The sequence below is a fragment of the Sphaerodactylus townsendi genome, linkage group LG03, assembly GCF_021028975.2.
Source record: "Sphaerodactylus townsendi isolate TG3544 linkage group LG03, MPM_Stown_v2.3, whole genome shotgun sequence".
Lineage (NCBI taxonomy): Eukaryota > Metazoa > Chordata > Lepidosauria > Squamata > Sphaerodactylidae > Sphaerodactylus > Sphaerodactylus townsendi.
Window position 1 is genome coordinate 138,939,093 of NC_059427.1, and position 23,632 is coordinate 138,962,724.

The 23,632-nt window shown below is 44.7% G+C and overlaps 1 protein-coding gene across 2 annotated transcripts in view; it reads right to left on the reverse strand.

The window, feature by feature from the left end:
* Nucleotides 1-280: 280 nt before the first annotated feature.
* The window catches only part of ASIC1 (acid sensing ion channel subunit 1), a 220,642-nt gene continuing 197,290 nt past the window's right edge, over nt 281-23,632 (reverse strand). For both annotated transcript variants that reach the window (XM_048489898.1, XM_048489897.1), the window contains 9 exons: nt 19,914-20,064; nt 17,845-17,972; nt 15,628-15,778; nt 12,798-12,854; nt 8,869-9,022; nt 7,249-7,340; nt 6,217-6,296; nt 5,152-5,256; nt 281-3,720 (listed from right to left, as the gene is read on the reverse strand). In XM_048489898.1, coding sequence (XP_048345855.1) covers nt 3,616-3,720; nt 5,152-5,256; nt 6,217-6,296; nt 7,249-7,340; nt 8,869-9,022; nt 12,798-12,854; nt 15,628-15,778; nt 17,845-17,972; nt 19,914-20,064 — 1,023 coding nt within the window. In that variant the 3' untranslated portion in view covers nt 281-3,615. The remainder of the gene's footprint in view (nt 3,721-5,151; nt 5,257-6,216; nt 6,297-7,248; nt 7,341-8,868; nt 9,023-12,797; nt 12,855-15,627; nt 15,779-17,844; nt 17,973-19,913; nt 20,065-23,632) is intronic.

The following is a 23,632-nucleotide window of genomic DNA, read 5'->3' on the forward strand; positions in this document are numbered from 1 at the left end:
AAGTGGCTCAAGCTACGGGTTCAGAATGTAACCTTTTATAAAGCACAAGCACCAAGGTCAAACATATAAAGTATGCACAGTCTCACCACCCCAAGCCTCTGTAATCTGAACACTAAAGGCGTTACTCAGGGTTCCTTTCAAATCATGGAGTTGCCACTGTGGTTCTCCTGCCAGCACTGGGAACCAGCTCCATAGTTGCCTCACAATAGAACAACAACAACAAAGTAATTCTAACAGTGATGGATTTCTGCAGTCCAGCTAAGGAGGAACAGGCCGAGACTCCATGGTTGATATCATTTATATCATTGTTAAGAGGAGCAAGTTTTGATATACAATGCATTTTGTCATCTTCTTGTGCTTCCTATGAAAATGTGTACATAGTACAGATACCAGAGAGAATTCAACACTTTATACACTTGAAGGCATTCAGAGATTGGTAGTTGAAAAAAAGAAAAGAAATAATAATGGCACAATATCAAGGCTTTTGATTCTACTAGATGGATATGTACACTGGCATGGTGCATATAGAGGTGTATGTATATATATATGTACATATATATAATAATATATATCATATATTTTATATATAAGAAGTATAAAATGAGCATGATGTAGTAAAAATGGACATACAACTTGAAAAAGAAAAGAAGGTCAAGTCCGAGCCCTATCTTCAAAAGCTTTCAAAGCAAAAAAAAAAAAGAAAGTAGAAATAATCAGAAGGAAAACAAATGTCAGACCCTCCAAAGAAAGAGCCCTCCTGAAAGGTCCCTGGGAAATTTTCTGGCTGTGGTCGAGTTGCCGTGTTTTCGTGACCACTGGGTTGATTCAAGAGGCCAAGCACAAACCAACCCTCACCACAATGCCAACAATCCCAAACCAAGCTCTGGAATAAGAAGGATCAAAGAATTAAAAAGCTGTACAAAAACAATGAGGTTTTATTGCAAAAGCTCTTAAAGATAAGGAGAACTTTGGCCCCTGGGGCTGCACATGCAGCAGGACTGGGTTAATGTTGGAGGAAAAGACTGGACAGTGCCGGGGACTGGGGCAGGCACTACATGATGTGGGGCCCAGATGGAGGGGGTTGATTTCCTTTCAAGGTGAAACAAAAAAAATCTATTCCCATTTGGCAGCAGGCCATAAGGGGCCAACCAGGCAAAACAGATCAAGAGGCAGTTTTCACGGGGTGTACCCCTGTGTCATCGAAGCCTGGGGATTCTGGGGAGCTGAGGGTAGACACCTAGGTTTTCACAGGGAATGGGCCCTTAGCTGAACCTCCTTCATTTAAACCAATCAGAATTTCTTTAGTCTTCCTTTTCTCTTTGGGAATAAGGCCTGGAGGGACGAGAAGTCCAGTTCCATGCCCCATCAGAGGACCCATCACGCACTCACCCACTATGGCTTATCCCAGGCAACCTTAACTCACTTTCTGTCTGTTGATGACTCCGCCCACTCATGTGAAGTCTGTGGGTGGGGTAGTGAAAGGACATAATTATCCATGTTGAAGGTGGGTTCCAGAGGATGTACCCTGCTTTCCAGCCTTCCTGATCTTCTCCCAACTACTACATTCTGAGAGAGCTGTCTCTCCCCTATCGGATCTGGGAAATTCTGCTTTCAGCATGCCCTCTCTAAGAACAGAGCAGGGTAAACAAGGTTACTTCAGGTTCATTTCATAAAACACAATTCCGGGCAAGTGTCCCCTCCTCCCATAGGACTGAGTCACCAGTGGTGGTTTTATTGCATTGGTTATGCTTTGTGGTTGGTTTCTGGATGACAAACTTCATCACTTCCCCCAATATGGTTTGAAATCATGCTGAATTAGGGAAAACAGTCAGGGAAAGATGGTAGATAAACTGGGGAAAAGAACAGCTTTGCCATTCTCAACAATAATAGTCAACACCATCCGTCTGTCTTTGTTGCCTTACTAGCTAGGCGCAGGCCACATGGTCGTCCACACCAAACACTAATGTCATAAAGGAAGCTTCAAATCACCCTCCTCTTTCCATCCACGGTATCATTTAACCTCCCAAATCCCAGTATAAGAAGAATTCTTTCTCAAGAGAGTCTTTGCTCTTAGCTCGACTACTAGTATGACAGATGAAAGGCTTGATAGCACCGCAGGTGACTCCATAATCACACTGGAATAAGGATGTTGCGAAAACAGGATTTGGAGTTTCGGCAAGACCTTTGCACCAGATGGATCCTGGGGATTTGATTTACGGAAACTTTCAGGAATGACTCCTTCACTTCCCTGAGCTGGCTTTTTTCCCTACCAGTGCTGAGGGTGCAAATGTTTGCCCTGACTTGGATGCATTTCCCTGGAGACGCTCTCTGTTTTCTGGTGGTGGTAGTTCATCACCAGCAAACTGCTAGCTGTAAGGAAGGATGAGCAATGTTTTCCATAGGTATGTCAGGGGAATGAGTTTTCTGTCATGCATTTCAGCATAGTTACTTATCTAAATTTTGCAAAGATTCCTCGTGTCCTTTCAAGCCCTGGGGCTGAGTCCAACAGGCAGGAACTAATCTATGTCACTCTTGTAATTCTGTGTAGTGAAAGAATGACACTGTTCTGTTTCCTAGCTGCAGGACTGGGTTAAGGGTTGTGGGAAGCAAAGCAAAGTTTTAAATTCCACTGACTTTCTTTTCCTTCCAGTAGGCAAGAAACACTTGTACAGAAATACATTTGAAACCATCTGGTTTTGTATCCTACTGAGAATTCTGAGAAATTCTTGCTAAACTGTCAGAATTTTCACATTATCCCTAAGAACATGCATGGGTGGGTATGGGGGTGGGGGGAATGGCAGCTCTCAAAGCTAATGTTTTCAACTTTGGGAGTCTCCTCCTTGGTTCCTTCATCTGCCTCACATTGTGGGAACTTGATGTAGATCTAGAAAGGGATATAAGCTGGGCCAGATGGAAAGTTGCTAGTTGGATGAGACAAGGAGATGGTGACATGTTTTGATTACGTGGCCCTTTCACGGGCTTAGTCACAGTCTTGCCATAAGGGAAAAGGTATGGCTGTGCCCCCCCGACAATACATAGAAAGGGTGGTAGGAAAAGGAAAGGGAGCGATGCGGCACGCACCTCCTTTGGCTAGGCAAAGCAGTCTCTACAAATGGCACACCATGGGGGAAACAGCTGTCACTCTTGTAGGTTCTTCTTGGCATCAAAATTCGAAAGAAGGCTCCACTCCAGACGGCTGCCCCTGGCACAAAGCGGGATGAAGACAGATAGAGGGACAGACAGTCAAGATGTCTGGGGGGGGGGGATGTATGGATGGGAGAAGGCTGTGCCCTCCCCTCCACTTGACACAGAAGAAGGTTCATCTGGCAGCTCTTCTGTTGAGTTCAAGTCCAAGGCCATTGTTGGGGCAAGAGCAGTTACTGGAGTGGACCTGGCAGCACAGACCCTCCCCACAGACCTCTGTCCACCTGGCTCCGTGTGCGTATCGCTGCCTCGGCCTGGGGAAGGTGGATGAGGAGGGACTGGATTCAGCAGCTTCCCCAGGAGATAGAGGCCCTGACATGTAGGTTGGCAGGTTTGTGGGCTGGGCTGGGCCAGGGCTGCTCAGCATGGGCCCTTCCCTTTGGTAGCGTTGGTTGTACATCCAGGTGTCAGTTAGCAGGTAAAGTCCTCGAAGGTGCCCCTGGCTGGGTGGTGAGGTAGGATGTTGGCTGCGTACGTCATGCCCGCTGGGTGCCCTCGGATATTCTCGCATGGATTCTGGGAGAGCAGGAGAGGTAAAGGAATATTTTATCACATTTGGAATATATAGTGCTGTTGTCAAGAGATCTGAATCTATATGGTGAAAATTTGCCATTCACTACAAATAACATACGAGGGTATAAAAAGCCAGACATAGGTGTACCGGGGAAAAATGGCACCCGGAGACATCCGTTCTCTGGGCCACGCCCCCGAGCTTATAAAAGCAAAGGCCACAGCATGGAGCCTTCCAGTTGCGTCTGTCCTCCCTAGAGGGGAAGGCAGAAGGGACTGCCGGCTGCTGGCTCTGAGCAGGCAGTTGGGAGGGGGAGGGGCTTGGGGGGAGCTTGGGGGGTGCCTGCAGCTGGGAGGGGGGCGAGGCTTGGGGGGTCCTCTGGCTTCCTTGGCCCTGCCCATGTCGATGACGACAAGGGCACCAGAAGACGACAAGGCATCAGGACTTCCTGCTTCCTTGCTGCCTTCCTGGTCACGTGGGGGGGCGATTTTGCGCCCCCATGTGACCAGATCACTTGTCCCCTGTCTCTGGGCAAATACGCCACTGAAGCCAGAGTTGCTGGGTTTTTCCTCATCTCAGAGCCACTGAACCTCTAACCATTGTATGTACAATAGAAACTCAGCACGTGAACCTTTCAGAGTTGGGGGAAGTTTTGCCTGCCAAATTTTGATTGTCTGCAGCTTCTTGGCATAAGATAAAAACAAGCTTTGCCAGGGAACAAGAACATCGCGTGATGAGGAGGGAGCAAATATGACAGTTGATATCTTCAGAAAGGGGGACAGCAAAGAGCAGGAGCTGTTGGGTGAATATGGCTGTAACTTAGTGATGGGTACCGATGGAAGCCACCCACAATCAGACCGAACTGCGCAAGACAAATCAGTATCATCTTACACAGTGTGATTCATTATTTAACTATTTCCATTTAATTCCCTTTGGTTATTGATAATTTATATACATTATTTCAACACTATTCTTTGCATTGTACCATTATTCTCTCATTTGTCTCTGGAGTGTGGTCTTTCTTATTATTGCTTGTATAATTTTTCTGACAAATTTGTATTTCAATATTTTTAAATATTTTCTGTAAAATATTTAAAGTAAAAACATATTTTATAATTTTAAAACTTTTATTTCGGTGAAATTTTCACTTTATTTTGTTATGGCTATGGCTTTCATTCATTCGTTCGTTCGTTCGTTCGTTCGTTCGTTCGTTCGTTCGTTCGTTCGTTCGTTCGTTCATTCATACCCTGCCTCATAGTAGTGTCTCTAGGTGGCTTACAAAGGTTAAAAAATAATAAAAATCACAATAATACTTTAATAAAGATTGATTGTGTACAAATTCAATATACTGGTAATGGACAAGGCTCTTAAGTGGTTCTTGGAATAAGGGAGTCATTTCACTTCAAGGCAAAGCATTATGGGGTTTAGACACTCACGTGGCGTTTCACATCATCCAGGCTCAGGGCCACACCCTTGTCACTGTTGTTCCCTTTGTGTTTCTTCTGGCACTTGCCACGACGGCAGAGGCGGAACTTAATAACCTAAACATGGAGTTAGAGGACATTTTAGTTGCTTCTTATTTGATGTTCCAAAATGGTACACCTATTGTAGCAAAACTTCCACTAATCATGGTCACCAGAACTTTTATGCATGGTGTGATTTTGTTAAGAAGTCACTGAAAACCATGGTTCAATTAAACTATCTATGCTCAGCTTGATTGTCTAAACATGGGCCACTTCACTAACTATGGGTAGTTGGGATACAGCAAACTGGGATCAGAAACCCTAGTTTGAACTTAGTTTATTAGTTAATCTTAACCTTGGTTTTGTGTGACTTATGAACACAAATATCCTGGCTTTTTCTCTGGTGCCACCTTTGGTACAGTGTAGACTGGGATATCAAGCAGGTCTATGTGGGGAAATGTGGAGTAGAGTAGGGAGTTTGAAACCAATTATTGGGATTTGAATCACTGTGAGCAGAATTATGGTTTCTCAAACTAGCTGTAGCTAAAATAAGTCTTAGCTATGTCTGAATCAAGCAACAAACTGACTACACTTTTGTTTTAAAAGGGGAAAACTTCCTTATGTTTATAGTGACTAGCCAAGCCACTGTAATAAGAATATTCCAGGATGGATACATACAGAAATGAGCTTGGGAATGCAAAGGGGTGGGGTGGGGACATCTTCCTAGGACAAACATGAGATTCAATATATGAAGCAAAATGGAGGAAGGAGTAGTAAGGTAACCCAGTCTTAGGGAGAAGTGTGTGTGAGAGAGACCCCCATAACACAGTCAGCACAGTAAGCCGCAAACCTTCACGAAATAGGCATCTTTTGTGAGGGAGCTTTTCAGAGGTAACTTCTGTCAGGGAGATCACAGATGGCTCCCAGGAAGTTGCCTAGATAGAACTTAGAACTTCAACAAGACCCTTCGGGCTAATTTTGAGGCTATAAGCAAACCTGCACCCTTCCTCCCCCTCATGTTCTGGGGCTTTAACTCACCTCATAAGCATAGTCAAAGAGCTCAAGGACAGTTAATATACTGGCTCCGATGAACAGACCCATCTGTCCCCCAATGTCACCTGCAGACAAAAAGGAAAGGTGGGGTGACACTAATGAGGCACTGAGATCTGATGTGCTTCTTGGGTTCCACACTGAGTTTCCCAGGTGCAGTTCATGCCCGTGGACTACCTGAGTTGGTGGGGGAGCAGGATATAGTGAATTTAAAAGTCTTTGATGCTTCTGGAGATTGTCTCTTAACTAATCCTCCATTCAGTACTTAACCCTCGTATTTTATTAAAGAAAAAAAGGTACGGTATTTTGAACTGCTGGGGACATGAGCACATTTCTAATGACCCCATACTCTGATATAATAGGTTGTTCTGGTACCCCGCTTACTTGCTAGTGATCTACCAGGCTCCACTTCTCACCAGTTAAACCACACTCCTGGCTCCACTCCACTCACAGTCCAGTCACTTTATTTGCAAGAGGCATCTTGGATAAAGCATTCCCTCTCTACTGTTGCCAGTGCTCCAGATACAGTCCTTTCCTTCAAGCTAGATCTGGGAGCTACCAGCCACTATGTACAGGGCTCCTATTGCTCTGTCCTTAAAACAATGGGACAAAATTTGGTACACATATGTAGCTGGATTCTGCAATTCGTGTAAGTCACACACAAATTTGCATACATTTGCTTATTTTGTACAATGTATTTGTTTCTAATATGAAGACCAGTAGCTATGTAGTCTAGAATGTTGACTACCTTCCCCTTCCACAACTTTATTTTTCAACAACCATCATTCATACCTATCATGGAAAGCTTAAGGACTAGAAATCTGCTGTCTGAAAAAGTGAAAATTGAAATTCTCAGGACGTATCTAATACTGATTTTTGTACATGTCAGAAGCAAATGTGGAACTGCAGATGTGTGTTTTGCAAATTGTAGCTTTGAAATGAGCTCATGGGGGTCACACTTGGGGAAAGTTGAAGGCATGCAGGATTCCCACTAGTTGCTGACCAAAAAGTTTATCTCACCCAAAAGTCCAGCCACTTCATATGCTTTCTTCTGCTCAATGGTCTCGTAGTTCAGAGCCTCAAAGAAAATATCCAGTACCAAGATGTTCTCCCTGTATAAGGGAAGGAAAGTGATAGGCAGTCCCTGGTACTACAACAAGAACATGCCTGGCATTCGCAAAGGAACCGGGCCACAAGGAACCAATGGATTCACCAGCATGATTCACTTGTCTGCCCGGCTCCAAAATATGAGGATTCTAGTTGATACCCATAAAAAGGCACTGAAGTCTTGAATCCAAGACATAAGGACCCATCCCAACATGACAGAGGACAACTGAGAGTTTGAAAGGGCCAGAATGTAAGAACTGGTTGAAAGAACCACAATATAAGAGTGATCCATCAGAAAGAGCAGATAGTAAATGTGTTAATGAATTGACATAACTGTAGGCTGGAGACAGACAATAGTGCTGAAAGTCATTTGAGGGAAGCATCTCTTCCCTTGATGCGAACACAGATTCCGTTGCCCCACAGTCCCCTCCAATCAAAGAATTTTTGGAAACAATGGGGGAAAACACTCTGTAAAACTAGTTTATTTCGGCTGAACTACCTTTGGCTCTTGAAAAATACCTCTATTGTCTGCCTCCGAGTTAATGAGTTTTAGGTCCCAGTGGTGTGCAATGACTTCTAGACTCTCTTTAGTTTTATGCTGATTACTCATTACACACAATGTGCCTCCAATAAAGGACCAGCTGAGGTTCAAAACACATTTAGTTCAATTTACATCTCTCTCTCTCTCTGGGCTTTTCCACATGGGATTTTATAGTCTGTTTTGGCTCTATACTTCTTCAGTTTATCCTCTGATTTTCCTAAGTACTTTTGTTTTTTTCTGTGGGGAGTGGAGGGGAAGAGGTAGACAACTTTTACCCTTAACTTTTTCTGGAAGTTGCCTTTTTCCTTGTGCAGGGATACAGAAGAAGAAGAAGAGGAGGAGGAGTTTGGATTTATATCCCACCCTTCTCTCTTATAAGGAAACTCAAGGTAGCTTACGAGCTCCTTTCCCCTTTTCTCCTCACAACAGACACCTTGTGAGGTAGATGGGGCTGAGAGAGTTCCGAAGAACTGTGACTAGTGGCAGCCCAAGGCCACCCAGCAGGAATGCAGGAGGGTGGAAAGACATCTGGTTCACCAGATAAGCCTTGGTGAGTCAGATGGAGGAGTGGGGAATCAAACCTGCAGATTAGAATACACCTACTCTTAACCACTGCACCACGCTGGCTCTCAGGGCTGGATACAAAGGTTCCTTTCTTCTAGTTGGCACTTTCCTCTGGAGCAAGGAGCCCTCCATTGTGGGGAAACATCTTCTGATAGAAGGCTCCTTGCAAGGGAGGAAGGGTCCCTCTACAGCAGTGGTGGCAAACCTGTGGCACTCCAAATGTTCATGGACTACAATTCCCATCAGCCCCTGCCAGCACGGCCAATTGCTGTAATTGGCCATGCTGGCAGGGGCTGATGGGAATTGTAGTCCATGAACATCTGGATTCCCACAGGTTCACCACCACTGCTCTACAGGAACACAGCCTTTGCACCAAACCCAGTGGTATTCTGGGGTGGGTGAGGGCCGAGGGCAGCAGAGGTACTCACCCAATGTACTGCTCGCTCTTGTTGTATTTCTTGGCCAGGTATTTGGCTGACGCCTTGCTGGGGATCTTGACCATGGAGAGCTCCTTGTTGTAGCGAGTGACATTGCAGGGCATCTCACATAGACAGAACTCATTGTCTCTCTCCACCAAGAAGTCTGGGGAAGAAGGCAGGAGTCACATGGAGTGCATGCAAAACCAAGTCAACCACAAACAAACCGAATGTTTTGGGAATGGTAGGAAAAGATGTGGAAGGTTATTTACTTACTGTTCTTATGCTATTCCTTTAGGACAGTGGTGGCGAACCTATGGCACAGGTGCCAGAGGTGGCACTCAGAGCCCTTTCTGTGGGCACACATGCACAGAGTTCATCATGTGGGGGGTGGGGTGGAAAATCACCCCCGCACACACACATCTAGGCTAGCCTGGGCACGATCCTTTACCTGGGAGTAAGCTCAGTTGCTGGCAATGGGGCTTGCTTCTGAGTAAACCCTCCTAGGGTCGTGATTCACCCATTCGAAGCGTTGCACGGTTGCTTCACTAAGCTTACTCGCGAGTAACGTACGCCTCGGAGCCAACCGGTTTTTCCAAAGTAAAACCTCAGTATTCAGGTTAAATTGCTGTGTTGGCACTTTGCGATAAATAAGTGGGTTTTGGGTTGCAATTTGGGCACTTGGTCTTGAAAAGGTTCACCATCACTGCTTTAGGACATTTATTTTCAAACTGTCTTATTTAGTGTGAAATGACTTTAAAAAACAGTCATGAGGCTGAAGGACAAGATAGTTGGTGTACTGGTTTGCTATAGTAATTAAAACATTGAACCAGATTTTGGGATACCCATTTTTGAATCCCTCTCGGCCGAGAAGCCTGCTAGGTAGCCTTGGGCTGGTCACACATTCTCAACCTAACCTACCTCACAGAGTTATTGTGAGGATAAAATGATGCAAGCTTCTTTCAGTCCCCACTGGGAGGAAAGATGGGCCTTAAAGGATGTAAATAAATGAAATACAATTAAAACTCAGAATGACAATAACAGAATATTTACCAATTTCAAAAGGAGCAATTTCATAGCTAAGTGAGCACTTCTCAAAACTTCGTTTTCAGCCTAATCCAGAGGGCTGCAGCAGCCATTCCACCTCCAGAGGGCAATGAGTGGTGCAGAGGGGCAATGATAAGAAGACAGTCCCTGGCTACCGAAAAATCCCCCATAGCCCAAAATGCACTTATGCCACCCTTCTGGGTGGCATAAATCCAACTCCTGAGCTGGGAGACTTCCCAGTCCGAAAGCCCAGTGGAAGCCAGCTAAGGTTGGTTCTATTCCCTGAAACAACCCTAGCTGGCCCCAGGTGACGTGGTGGCTGGGTTTAGGCCAGCTGGCAGCTGGGTTTAGGCCAGAAGCGACCAGAGCCCACTTCTGGGTCTGTGGTGCCCACCTGCCTCCCTGCCTACTCTTCCTGCTGGTGTAATTGCCACTTATACTGGCAGGATGGGCAAACAAGTCAGCATGGCCCCATGAAAGCCCCAAGAGCCAATTTGCCACCCCTCCCCAATTGGGGTGCCCACTTGCCAAACTCTTCTCTGAAAGTGCCTTGCTCAAACGGTAAACTGCTTCCACAATATGGGGCAGTGATTGAAAAAATGTCACATGTGGAGCAGAAAGAGAAAAGAGATGAGAAACTGCTGCGAGAATTGAAAAATTTAGCTCTTGTAAAAAAGATGATTTTTCCCCTGTTTTGTGGCTTTGATGAGGCATTCCCATGACTCTCTGGCTATATTCCTTCTTGGTGAACAAGAAGCTTGTAGCCCTTTCTCTGTTCTATCAAAGACAGCTGGGCCTCTGTTCTAGACTTCTCATCAGCATTCCTGAAATGGCAATATGTAAAGACCAAAGCCTTTCTTGGTACAATTTTGGTTGAGTCATAGTTTAGATGGATTGTTTGTCTTGAATTGCCTCCCTTTTGCAGATCAAAGGTGCATAGGTGCATACAATTATCATAAATGAGCCAGGGGTAAATGAGATGATCCCTTAAATGCATAACCCTGCTTCTGAACATTTTCTGTCCCTAAGAATTCTTTGAACTCTTGACTGAGTCACATTATCCATCTAACTCTGCAGTCAATATGTTCCAATGAGAGAACCTGGGTTGGATGACATGTTTCAAGACCAAGGCTGTGAGGAGGTTAAAGGGGTCTGGAGAGACAGGAGAAAGCGGTCTCCTTTTAAGTATGGTAAGATTTGAAATTTCTTCACCAAGAGAAGTAGAGCTCTATAGACCAGCATGTAGTCTGTCATGCTGGAACTGGTCCCTGTCATAAAAGTATTTTCACCTGGAATGTCCCTTCTAAAGAAGCCATTTAAGATAAATAGGTTCATCCTATACACAAACTTGAGCAAACATAAACCTGCATAATTTGAGTGCTGATCTTTAAGGATGCGAGGACAGTGAATATGGTTTGGGTACTCCTCCTCAAGATGATCAAATGCCAACTGAAACTCAGATCTCAATATTGAATCATTGGGTCCTCTGTGGGTCTTTAGATCTCCTGCTAATAAAATCATGGCCTATGTCATGTGAGGGACATGACGTAGTATTTGAAATTCAGCCAGTTCTTTTCTGTGTTCGACCTCTTTTTTGTAGAAGGGAGATACGTATTTGTAATTAACATGCACTCCTTTGCCCACATGAGAAGTACCTGCCATCTCCAGGTGCTTCTCAATCATTCTCTGGGCCAAGCTAAACTATTTCAATGCCAACGTTTAGTTACATTCAGTTAGGAGGTAAAATTTTGGAATATCAAATATTAAGTGTGGTGGAGTCTCCTTTGGAGGTTTTTAAACAGAGGCTGGATGGCCGTCAGGAGTGCATTGATTATGTGTTCTTGCATTGCAGGGGGTTGGACTTGATAGCTCTTACAACTCTGTGATTCTATGATTCTAAAACAAAGAGATAAAATTCCAGTAGAAATCTGACTTGCTCTTTCATTTTGGCTGTGATCCTAAGTATTCTTGCTTGGAAGCACCATTATAAATGAGATTTACTTCTGATCAAATATGGTTATGACTGGGAAAGTCATAGGGATCCAGTCCAGCATTCGGGAACCAATAAGGACTAGAGATATGTTATAGAGTTATAGTTACAGGATACTGATATTAGCAATATTAAGAAAGGTTGCTATGTCATCCTAACCAGGGATATACCCATTTAAGTCTATTAAAATTACTTCGGCTTAGAAGGGTGTTAACTCCATTAAGAATCACACAGATACATAATTGGAGAATAGGTCTGTCAATAGCTATTAGTGATATGAGGTAAGAATGGAACCTCCAGGTTCTCTAGAGAATCTCTCGCTTTCTGATTACCAGAGTTTGGAATCATTCAAAGACATTGATTTCTTTAATGAATGAACATAGAGTTTGCTGTCGTATGATGTGGAGATGGTCTTTTAGACAGCTTTAAGCAACAGGTAAATTCATGAAAGACAAAGTACATCAGCAGTAATTATCCATGGTGTTGTGATGATAAAATGGATGAGGGGTGAACAATGTTGTCAGGCACTTTGGATTGGAGAAAAAGAGGAATACCTAGTCAGATAGACAGACAGAGAAATGGAACCTCCATTTTCTAGATTTATAAATCTAAAGATTATAGTGGCAAACAACAGGAAATGACCACGACAATTTTGATGTTTGCTCTGATTATCAGATTCAACAGGGGATGTCCATGCCTACTACTTGTCAGGTATTCTTTGAACTGGATGGGAGCTAAATTCCTAAAATAAATAAAATCCACTATGAATTCCTTGTGAGCATCTATGGTTAATGTCGGGACTTCCAAATTTAACTGGTCTCTGTGGGCCTAATCCAGCAAAGCAACTTGCGGTGAAAGTTACTGGAATAACTCTGCACAGGACTGTACGGTGAGTGATGCTTACCAAGGGCTGGGTCTGCACATTCTTTGTACTGCTCTGGGGTGCAGTAGGGAGCATCGCCTGCAAGAGAAAAAGAAACGCGAACTCAATAAAGAATCACACCATAGAGCTTTGAGACAGCTGCAAGAACGTATGGTGACGTTTCTGCATTCACAGGCAATGGAAGTTTATCCCAAGAGACGTATGCAAGAATCTGCCAAAACCTGGCTTTGTATGCAAAGTCACGCTCACAGGACTGACTCTCCATCCCAAACATGGCATATATAACAAGCAAAAAAGAAGGAGTCCGCTATTTCACCACCCAGATTTTGTGCCAAAAGGGCCATTTGAGTGCACTTTATTGTGACCTATTTGCATCAAGTGATTAACTGCAAGAGATGCTAAATCCCCTACTTCTCCCTTAGTCAGCAATTCCCTTGTTTTATCAGCCGTCACTGCTGAGGAAGCAGATCACGCATTTTGAAAGCTCAAATTTCCTCCAATAACCAAGCAATTGACCGTGTTATGCCTTTGGATGCAGGACACATGAAAAGCCTTCTGCTGATCTGGACGGCATTTTCATGCAGAAAGGTTTGCACACAGCGAAAAAAGGACATTGTGTCTTGCACTCATCAGAAGGTTTGAGGAAGCTTCTCTACTGAAGCATACTGCATTCCTGATTCAGCTTTTATGGCTAATAGAGAAAACCTTATATTGATAACTGCAACGGACTCTGCAGGTATCACCTCCTGCACTCAGAAAAGTTGAGGACAGGAAGAAGAGTTGGCTGAACCCCTTTCCTTGACACGCTAGTTATTTTTCTGCTAAAAGAGTTCTCTCCCCAGCTCTGGTAGGAACATTCCTATTTTGGATCCTCTTATATAATACCTGGAGTGATATAATCCAGGAAAAGCTTTACCACTAGATTCTGATGAATTCCTAAGTACTATCCAGAAAGTGAGAGGAACATAGTGATCCATTATGCTTTGCATGAACATTCCTGTGTATTAAAGCTATACAGCTGAGTGAAAACACAATCATGATTCGAGGAATTCTCTTTCTATCTGTAGCTCCATTCAGGACTTAGGGCATCTAAGGAGCAGCAGTGGCATAGTGGTTAAGAGCAGGTGTACTCTAATCTGGAGGAACCGGGTTTGATTCCCTGCTCTGCCGCTTGAGCTGTGCAGTCTTATCTGGGGAATTCAGATTAGCCTGTACAACACACACCAGCTGGGTGACCTTGGGCTAGTCACAGCTCTCCGGAGCTCTCTCAGCCCCACCTACCTCACAGGGTGTTTGTTGCGAGGGGGGAAGGGAAAGGAGTTTGTAAGCCCCTTTGAGTCTTCTACAGGAGAGAAATCCAACTCTTCTTTTTCTTCTTCATCTACCTTGAGTCTCAGTGAGTAACCTACATACATAAGACATGGAATGCAATGCCAGAGTAGTCCTGAATGTGATCCACAGCTATGTGACTGTCTCTGCTTGCCTGTCTGCCTGCCCTTGACTGCCTTTCACTCTGAATCCTGATTCCAGAAGGTTCTCCACCAGCCTGGATATTAATTGGCAAACTCAGCTGACCTTGGAAAATTCTTATCTCCTTCCTCTTCTTCCTACATCTGCTCTATTCCTCTGCATGTCCTCTCCTCTCTAGGAGACACAACTGACTGGAATAATTAATGTATTGCTTCATTTATATTATGCTAATAGCATTTCTTGACATCTGGAAATGGAGTCCCCTTCCCCCAGCACTTCCTTCCTTCTGAGAAGTCTGGTGAGCCCGCCACAGTGGTGCCAGGCAGCATCCTGAGGCCTTTGCCACTGACTGGCCTGCCCAAGCAATGGGGTTTTTGAGCAACTGTCATTGGATGCCATCAAATGAGCAGGGGAGGAAAGGTGAGGCAGTGCCAGCAGGGGGCGGCTGAGTGGCAACAGGAAACCATGAGGAGGAAAGGCAATCTCTAGGGAATCCTGGCAGCAGGTGGAAGTCCCAGCAGGCAAAAACAAAAACAAAAACACAACAGCCTGGGAAAATATGAGACGGGCCTTAACCCTGAGGTGGAGGGGCTGGGAGAGGCTTTGAAAGACTTGGAGGGGAAATTGAAGGCTGGAGAGGGCAGAGGGATGAAAACCTATTGATCAGGAAGTCAGTCACTGAAGAGGCTTGGGATACATTGGTAGAAGTGTGGGGATAAGGCCCATCTGGAGATGGTCAAGGAGGAATGCAGTAGGGTTGCCAACCTCCAGGCCACAGTGGAGATCCCTTGCTACTATAACTGATCTCTAGGCGATGGACCTGGAGAAAATGGCTACTTTAGAAGGTGAACTCTATGGCATTGAAGTCCCGCCCCTCCCCAAACCTAATCCTCCTCAGGCTCCACCCCCAAAATCTCCAGGTATTTGCAACCTGCAGTCGGCAACCCTAGAAGGAAGCCAGGTCCTCAAAGTGAAGCAGAAGACAGAGACTGGGGAGAGAAGGTGCAAATGCTGAGGGGAAATCTCCCTCTTCTCCATTACTGAGGCAATTGACACAGTCACTCTGGAAAAGGACAAGCTGGAAGGCATGCCTCTCCTCAACTTTTGCCCCCGACAGGCAGAGGTTTACCCATGATTTTCTGCCTACCAGGAAAGATTAAGCACAGATCCAACATGGGGGTGGTTGAGGGAGCACTGAGAATTTGTTGGGACAACCTGGAAAAAAAACATTTTGATGAGCACTGAAAAGTTCATTTCAGCATGTGCTTTGCAAACTTCCATGAGACGTGCCCCTTGTTTGCAAAGTGTGGGAGTCTCTTTCTTTCAAGGCACTGGAGATAAGTGTTTGTTCCATGTTGTCCCTAGATCATAACCTCCTTACCAGGCATATGGACCATGCGGCAGTTACAATTCTCCACCAAGTAGCGGGTCTCGCAGTCTATGCGGCAAGCTGTGATGCTGTAGGTGTCATAGAATTCAGACTCCATGGCCACTGCCTTGCAGTCTCCCCAGGGTGGAGGAAGATAGATAAGCTGTGTAACAGTGGGGAGAAGAGGAAGGTGAGAAAGGCGATCTTCTACCAAGTTAGGAAGGGTCCAGAATGGTGACTGAAGTAGGGCGGACCTTCCCCTTCTCCTTCCCCATACGTTGCTTCTCTGAGAATCCAGTTTTCACAACACAATATATCTATAATGTGGATACATTAGAAAGCAGTGCAGGATGGACCATGTTGATTGCAATGCATCCTAGATGCTCTAACAAGAAGGATATCACATTATGCGTTACTGTCAGCTCAGACATTCAAAAGGGTACATGATATAGCCTTCCTGGGCCTGCATTGCTGTGTTGCTTCAGAATGCATATGGAAAAATCCAGTGTGTGAATGGACCTTTGTAATCACAAACTCCCAGTCGCTGAAAAGCAAGCATATCAAAGGGTTCTAGCCTAGCCTTCTCCCTGAAACAACAATTTTACATTGGTACAGACTTTTGGGATGGGGAGACACTCAGGCCGTTTCTGCACGGGCAGAAAACAGTGCCCTTGGGATGGTAAAAACACTGTCCCTGGGACGCTGTTTGCATAGCTGGGGCTGATGCATCGCAGCAGTGCCGTGCTCGCCCCCCCCCCCAGTAGTGTGAAGACGCCACTTTTGAATCTCGCTCAGGGAGCAAGGTTTTTCAAAAGTGGTGTCTTCCCATCAACGCAGGGTGAACCGCACCGGCATGAGGGCGCTGTTTTTGGCCCCTCCATGTCCTGTTTACTCACCTCTCCTCCCTGCGCAGCTCTGGACAACTGGAGGGACACGCCCACACTGCCCTCCGACCCCCAGAGGTCGGAGGGTAGTGTGGGTGTGTCCCTCCAGCAGTCCAGAGCTGCACAGGGAGGAGAGGTAAGTAAACAAAACGAACCAGAGGCGGCTCACTGCAGCCTCAGAGCTGCCCACACAATACCGTGAGAGCGATCCCGAGCCTCCACAGGCATAATTAATGCCAGTGGAGAGCAGTTTCTGCTGCCATGCAGAAACGGCCTCAGTCATATAATACCCAATCTGTATTCTAAAGTGAAGCCGGCCCAGAAGGTCTGTACTATGTGTATGTTTTTCTTCTTTTCAGCCAGCATGGTGTAGTGGTTAGAGCACTGGGCTAACACTGGGGAGATGCTGGTTGAACACATCACAGGTTTGTTCTGGGGACAAAATGGAAGTCAGGAAGAATGATGTTTGGTGCCCTGAGCTTCTTAAAGTAGAGGATACAAAAACAATACACAGATAGACATTTGCTCTGAATTGGTTCTTAGGTGCAGAACAACATCCTTGATGGATCGTGCATTTCTTAACTTTTAATGTAACCCCTCCAGCTTCTAAGGAACCCTAAGGTAACAACTCTTTATTCCAAATTTTAAAAATGAATCCACTCAGTCCGTTCTATTCATGCTAGTACTGGTCAATCACCGCTTCACCTGTAAAGATGCATTGAAAGAGAGGGAGAAAGAAAATTTCATCCTTTCAGTGCACCCCAATCCAGTGACCAGAAGATAATTGAAGTGCAGTAAGAACACAACCGGGTTGGGCCCTAAGATATCGGTTCCCTTGCATTTCTTTCCAGGTGCTGCACAGGCTTCTTTCTGCTGCAGCGCTGGCTTCCTTTGCTGTTAACACTTCTGCATATGCAAGATAAATCTTTTGAAGGAGAACTTACGTGTGCAGAAAGCCTCTGTAGTGGCCAGAGAGAAGCACAAAGGGGACTCGCACCACTTCGGCAGAACTGCTTGTTAAAATGGTGCTTGTAAACAACCAATTATTTGAATCCCACCACTGCCCAGCTATAATCTTGGATATATATCGTGAGAGACAACAGCAGAATTCAGAGGTTGCTGCCTTGTGTACTAACGACTTGGTGACACCCTCTTCATCCAGAAGGAAAGATTTCTGGGCTTTTAGTTCTTTCCAGTAATGTCCTGGCTCCAACTTTGCATGGAGAGACAAACGTCGGCCAAGGCAACTCAGCAGTGTTACTTGGATGCTGGGGATGTACACTCTGTTCCACTAGTACAAATGAGGAAGACTGCTTTTAAAATGAGGAGCGTCTGCTCATCTTACCCGCTGCTCCTGGCAGGACACAAATGTTTGGAAGCCGGGCGCCACCCCAAATCCCAGCTGGTCAATGAAGGGAGGCTCGTCCTGGCTGTGGATCTGCACCTTAATCCCAGCTTCAAATGATGTCTCATCTATGGTACAGAGACATAGAAGTAGAAAGGGAACCCAGGTGACCACAACAAAGCTCTAGCTCAGTGATCCCCAGTGTGGTACCCATGGGTGCCATGTAGGGTTACCAACCTCCAGGTGGGGCCTGAAGTTCTCCCAGAATTACAACAGATCCCTAGACTACAGGCATCAGTTCACCTGGAAGAATGGCTCCAGAGGACGGACTCTATATACATACCCTCTCTTCCCCAAACTCTCCCCTCCTTGAAAACCAGCTCCAAATCTCCAAGAATTTCCCAAGCCAGAGTTTGCTACCCAAGTCCCAAGATGGTCATCAAAATATTTCTTGGTGCCTGCTTGCTGTTGAACATTTCTTCATCAAAGCAAAGGGGCCATTTTATTTTTCCTCCACCTTCCTGGAGCAGAAGGTGCTTCAAAAAATCTGGGGAAAGATCACCTTTGTAACTTTGTAACCCTAACTTTTGTAACCCTAACTGAGCACCCACTCAGAAACAGCCACTTCTATGACAGGAAGGTGCTTGGGTTGGAACATCCACACATTTTATGGTACCTCAGAACATTCTGAGCCGGGACACAGCCCCCATAGCAGCCATTTTATGATTGGTCCCACCCACCCTGTGGCAGCCATAGTACCCACTGCTGCTCTCAATATTTCAAAAGTACCCATAGGATCAACAAAGTTGGTGACTGCTGCTCTAGCTCTTGGGCCATCCCAACCTACCTCACAGGGTTGTTTTAATGACAAAATAGAGGTGGGCAAATAACGTTGTAAGTTGTTTTGAATTCCAATTGCGGGAGGAAAGTGGTCTACATCTAAATAAATAAATATGTTGGACAGCAGATGCCGCCCTTGATTTTACTCCTTACTGTCTTGTTCACATTCTTCCAGGGATTGCAGGGCTTAGGGACACAAGCAGAACTGGAGAAATAAGGCTCGGGGGTGGGGGTGGGGATACTTTTTACAGAAAGCACACCTGTTTGTGTTAATTGGTGACTTCCATGGTATCATTGCTAAGGTCACATCTGGCCTGATCTGAGTAAATGCTCCTTAAGAAAACATATTGCCCCCTAAAGACACAGCTTATTCCAGTAACATATCAAATAATCATCCCAAAATTTTGAATATCTACATCCAAACCCCCCATATTTTTGGAATAGGGAGAAGTCTCCAAGGTTTGGGATCATGATTCCCAGGCAGGCCTGTATCCCAAACCCCCAAAGGGCCTCTTGGACACTTTTGCATTGAGACTCCAGCCCCACCATAATCCCAACAGCATAGCTCTTCCCCCACAGAGATGAAGGCTATTTGTAGATCAGTGGCAGCTTCTTGCTTCTCAAGTGACAAGCTGGTTGCTATGGCAAGTAGCAGAGGACAGAAAATGGAGTTCTAGTCAGAGGAAGGGGTGGGGAAGGAATAATGTGAGGGTGCTGAAGCAATTTGGGTCTAGAAATATAACGGAAAAAAGAGAGACTTGGTGGGTTGAAGAATAGTCAAAGGAGGACTTGCCAGGGGGGAGGGGCTGTCCATGTGGGGAATTGGAGTCCACAACAAGAAAAGAGAATCTGGCATAATAAAGGTCTCTGAATGGTCATGAATGATGGAAAGGTGTACTATGGCAAGGGGACCACATGGGACAGAGGATTTTTCACAGTGTCGCAAAGAGGGATGGCCCAGTTTAGCGGGATCCTGTTACATCTTGGAAGCTAAGTAGGGTTGGCCCAGGTCAGTATTTGGATGGGAGATCTCCAAGGAATGCCAGGTCAGGACACAGAGACAGGTAATAGCAAGCCACTTCTGAATATCTCCTGCCTTGAAAACTCCTTGCTGGGGTCACTGTAAGTCGGCTGTGATTTGATTGTACTTTCTACCACCACCACCCAAAAAAGATCTGGGGGAAAAGAAGAATTAATATATAATTTGTGAGGCCAAGAATGTCTCTTACCTGTCTCTCCCCAGACAGGGAGATACTCATCTTGCTGAATATCCAGCATGATCTCCAAGCCATTACCGGTTCCCCCCTTCATAGTGACCAATGGTGGCTTTCCAGACTGGCCTGAGTTAAATGTGTAGCACTTCCCATAACGAGTGAACACCTGAGAAAGAAACAACAAAAAAAAGGATTAGACCAGTAAAGAGAACCTTCTACTGGAACTCAGCCAGTCCTGTCAGCTGCTACTCATCCGCAAAGGGGCCCTGACACATCATTCTCAGCAATGGGCCTAATAACCATCCCCAAAAATGACCTTCCACCACACTGATTCAGCACCAGGGATAGTTCCTTGACCTTCATGGCTTCCCAGTTTCCCTGCATGACCATTCCCAGTAGAAGAGGGAGATCTTCATGCTACAGGGATGCTAGAAGGAGATCTCAGTGGTTTTCAAACTTTTTGAGACTGAAAACTAAGCTTGCAGCAGAATGCTTATCGCTCAAAAACTTGATGACCTATTGGTGAGAATAATTATACACCGAAGAAGATGATGAAACAGGCTTGAACTGGCAACCTCTCTAACCTGTACAGTAGTGTATGAATGAATATACTCAGCATCATTGTATAGAAGACTGCAATGTACTGAGTGGGCTCTCACATGGAAGATAATTTCTGGAAGCAAGTTGAATTTCTTGAAGATTCTTGAAGAATTAGAGAACTATGATACAGATTTGATTATATGATTGTTATTTTGTGCCAGTCTTTGGCCAATCTACACAGGATTTCTGCTTACTAGCAACATATGCATACATGTACATCACTGAACAACGTACGGCTTGGTCATCGAGCCTCCTAGAGCCTCCTCTTCTGGCTGATCCTGCTCCTGCTCCTTGTTCCTGGCCTTGTGACCTACCCGCAAAAGATCTGTGACCCACTTTTTGGGTCCTCACCCAAGACACACTGCCTCATCTGGTAAGGGCATGGGATATGATGGATGAGTATCTTGAACATGGAGCATACTGTGTGAGCCAACCAGAGCACTGCCATTCTGTAGCAATTTATTTTCAACCGGGGTGGTGGTGGTGGCAACAGCTCCAGGTTACAGAATGTGAAAGGGATACATCACAATGATGGCCCCAGATCCTGTGATTTAGATAATGTAAGCAGTGAGGGGAAATGGAGGTCCAGAAGTGCAGATTCACTGGTTGCTTCTCTCTGTTACAGAGGGACTGTTTCAGCCATGCTGGTATTTACACTCTACTAGGTAATTAATCATGTGCAGATGTTCAGATAATGGTCCTTGCCAGGCAATTTGTGTAACAAATAGGTTAGGGAGTAAGATCTGGCAGCTGCTGTCGAAGGAATGCTGAATGTTTTGTAGATACCAGCTGAGCTCTTCCATCCTACCCATCCCTGTGCAGTGGGTGTGCATGAGCTACATTCTTAGTCAATAAAGCTGAGCTCAGGTTGGGAAAGGACTTATCCAGCTGTGCAAAGTAAGTTTGCAGTAATGTCAGGTATATAGCCAAGGAAAAGCTTATAGCTTCCTTCTTATCCAGGCACATTATCCTTTAAGGCAGTGCAAGGACAGTTCTCTTAAGGAGGGGGTGGATCAGTTGCTACGGAAGATTTCTCCTCTCTTCCAATCCAGGTTTTGTGTAGCTTCCATTTTCACTCACCCACCCCTTTCACATCAGTGCAACAACTTCATATTTCTTTTCCTTGACTAATCCATCATGGCAGATGCTTGGGTTTTTCGCTGTTGTTAAATAACAGAGATACCAATTGGTCATTTGTGAATATTTGTATTGTCACAGCACCATCCTAAGCAGAGTTAACAGCTGTCTAAGCAGTGGTGGGATTCAGCAAGTTTGCACCACTTTGGCAGAACCGGTTGTTAAAATGGTGCTTGTAAACAACCAGTTGTTAAATTATTTGAATCCCGCCATTGGAACCATTTGTTAAAATTATTTGAATCCCACCACTGCATCTAAGTCCATTGAAGTCATGCCGTACATGGGCGTAGGTGGATGTAACTCTGCCTGGAACTGCCTGCACATCAGTCAGAGAGTTGGTGGGTCCTATGTTTGCTTATATGATCGACCGTCAGCCAAGCAACTAAAAGTCCCTGAGTGAAAAAATTTAAGCAAGACTTATTCAGGTTTGTCCAATTAGGTGTACTTCCAGGAAAGTATTCTTAAGATTGCAATTTAAGAAGTGCTCCATTTCAATGGTCCACCCTCAGCTCTGCTACAAAGCAAATATTTTGGTATCCTTTCTTCCACAGTTTGCGTCTTTGCCAGCTGAACATGGTTGAAACAGTTGAACATGTATCACTTTACTGTTTATTTTATAAGGATATTTGTTCCTTATATTAATCCAATTTTATCCAAGTTTTCATGCACATCTGATAAATTTTATGTATCCGTTCTTCTTGCAGATTATGTGTGTGTTAAGAGCCTTCTAGTCACTTCCAACCTATGGCAACCCTATGAATTAATGTTCTCCAAATTGTATCATTAACAGTCTTGCTCGGGTCTTGCAGATTGAGGACGGTGGCTTCCTTTACTGAGTCAATCCATCTCATGTTGGGGCTTCCTCTTTTTCTGCTGCCTTTGACTTTTCCTACCATTACTGTCTTTTCCAGTGACTCTTGTCTTCTCATAATATGACCAAAATACGACAGCTTGCAGAATGCCCTAATAGAACCCCTCTTAAGGTGGCCAAATTCTGTGCTTTGGCTCAGTCGGTATTGAAGCAGATGCTTCAATCTTTTTATGAACTGCCCTGTATTACTGAAATTAGCATTTAACGAGATTAAGAATTTTTTTATTGATTTTGTATGCTTTATTTGTGTTTCGCTTGTGCTGTTACGCTGGTGTTGGCTGATCCTGAATGGTACTACATGAAATGAATTATCAGAAGCTCTATTATATACCATTATGCTTTTTCCCCCCATTCCCACTGCAAAGATAGCAGCATTTGGTTTTCCAGCCATCCTAGACACCTCACTAGACTCCATCCCCCAAGGCAGGAGCAAGCTACTCAAACCCTAATTCAGACCTCAACCAATGTTATAAAATTGAAATTATTTTAGAAAGCAGTTCACACCAGATGTACATAGTGAACTTTGTGGGAACATAGCTTGGGTAGACACACATGCACACCAAGATTTTTTAAAATAAAGCACAGAAATGAAGTTTTGTTTATATACATGTCCATCAACATTAATGCCGTGAAAGAGGCAGTAACATATATGGAAGTTTTTTAGGTAATCAAATTCTGTGAATTTTAATCACTTTTATTACTTGCATAAGTATTTGCCAATATGAAAGACCTTCTTTTTTGAAGTGTCCAAGTTACTTTCCTCAAGAAGTGATTCAGGCTCAAAACAGATGTTCCAGTAAATATTAGCTTGGACCACTGTGAATGTTCCTCCTATCTACTGCACTTAATTTCAGCATCCCTTATCTCCTGCTTACTACCAATATTTCTGATCCACCCTTTCCCTGGCCACAACCATGAAACTCTCCTTGGCTACAGAAGAGCAGCTACAGAAGAGCTGGGAATTTTAAACCAATGAGTGAGCAGCAAAGCATTCTTAATGATAGAGCTAGCACTTTGTAGACTTACGTTCATTCCAAATCCATGATTTATGAACTGTTTAAATGAGGCTATTTATTTATATCACTTTTTACCTGCCTTCCTCCAGCAAGGGATTCAAAGCACCTGA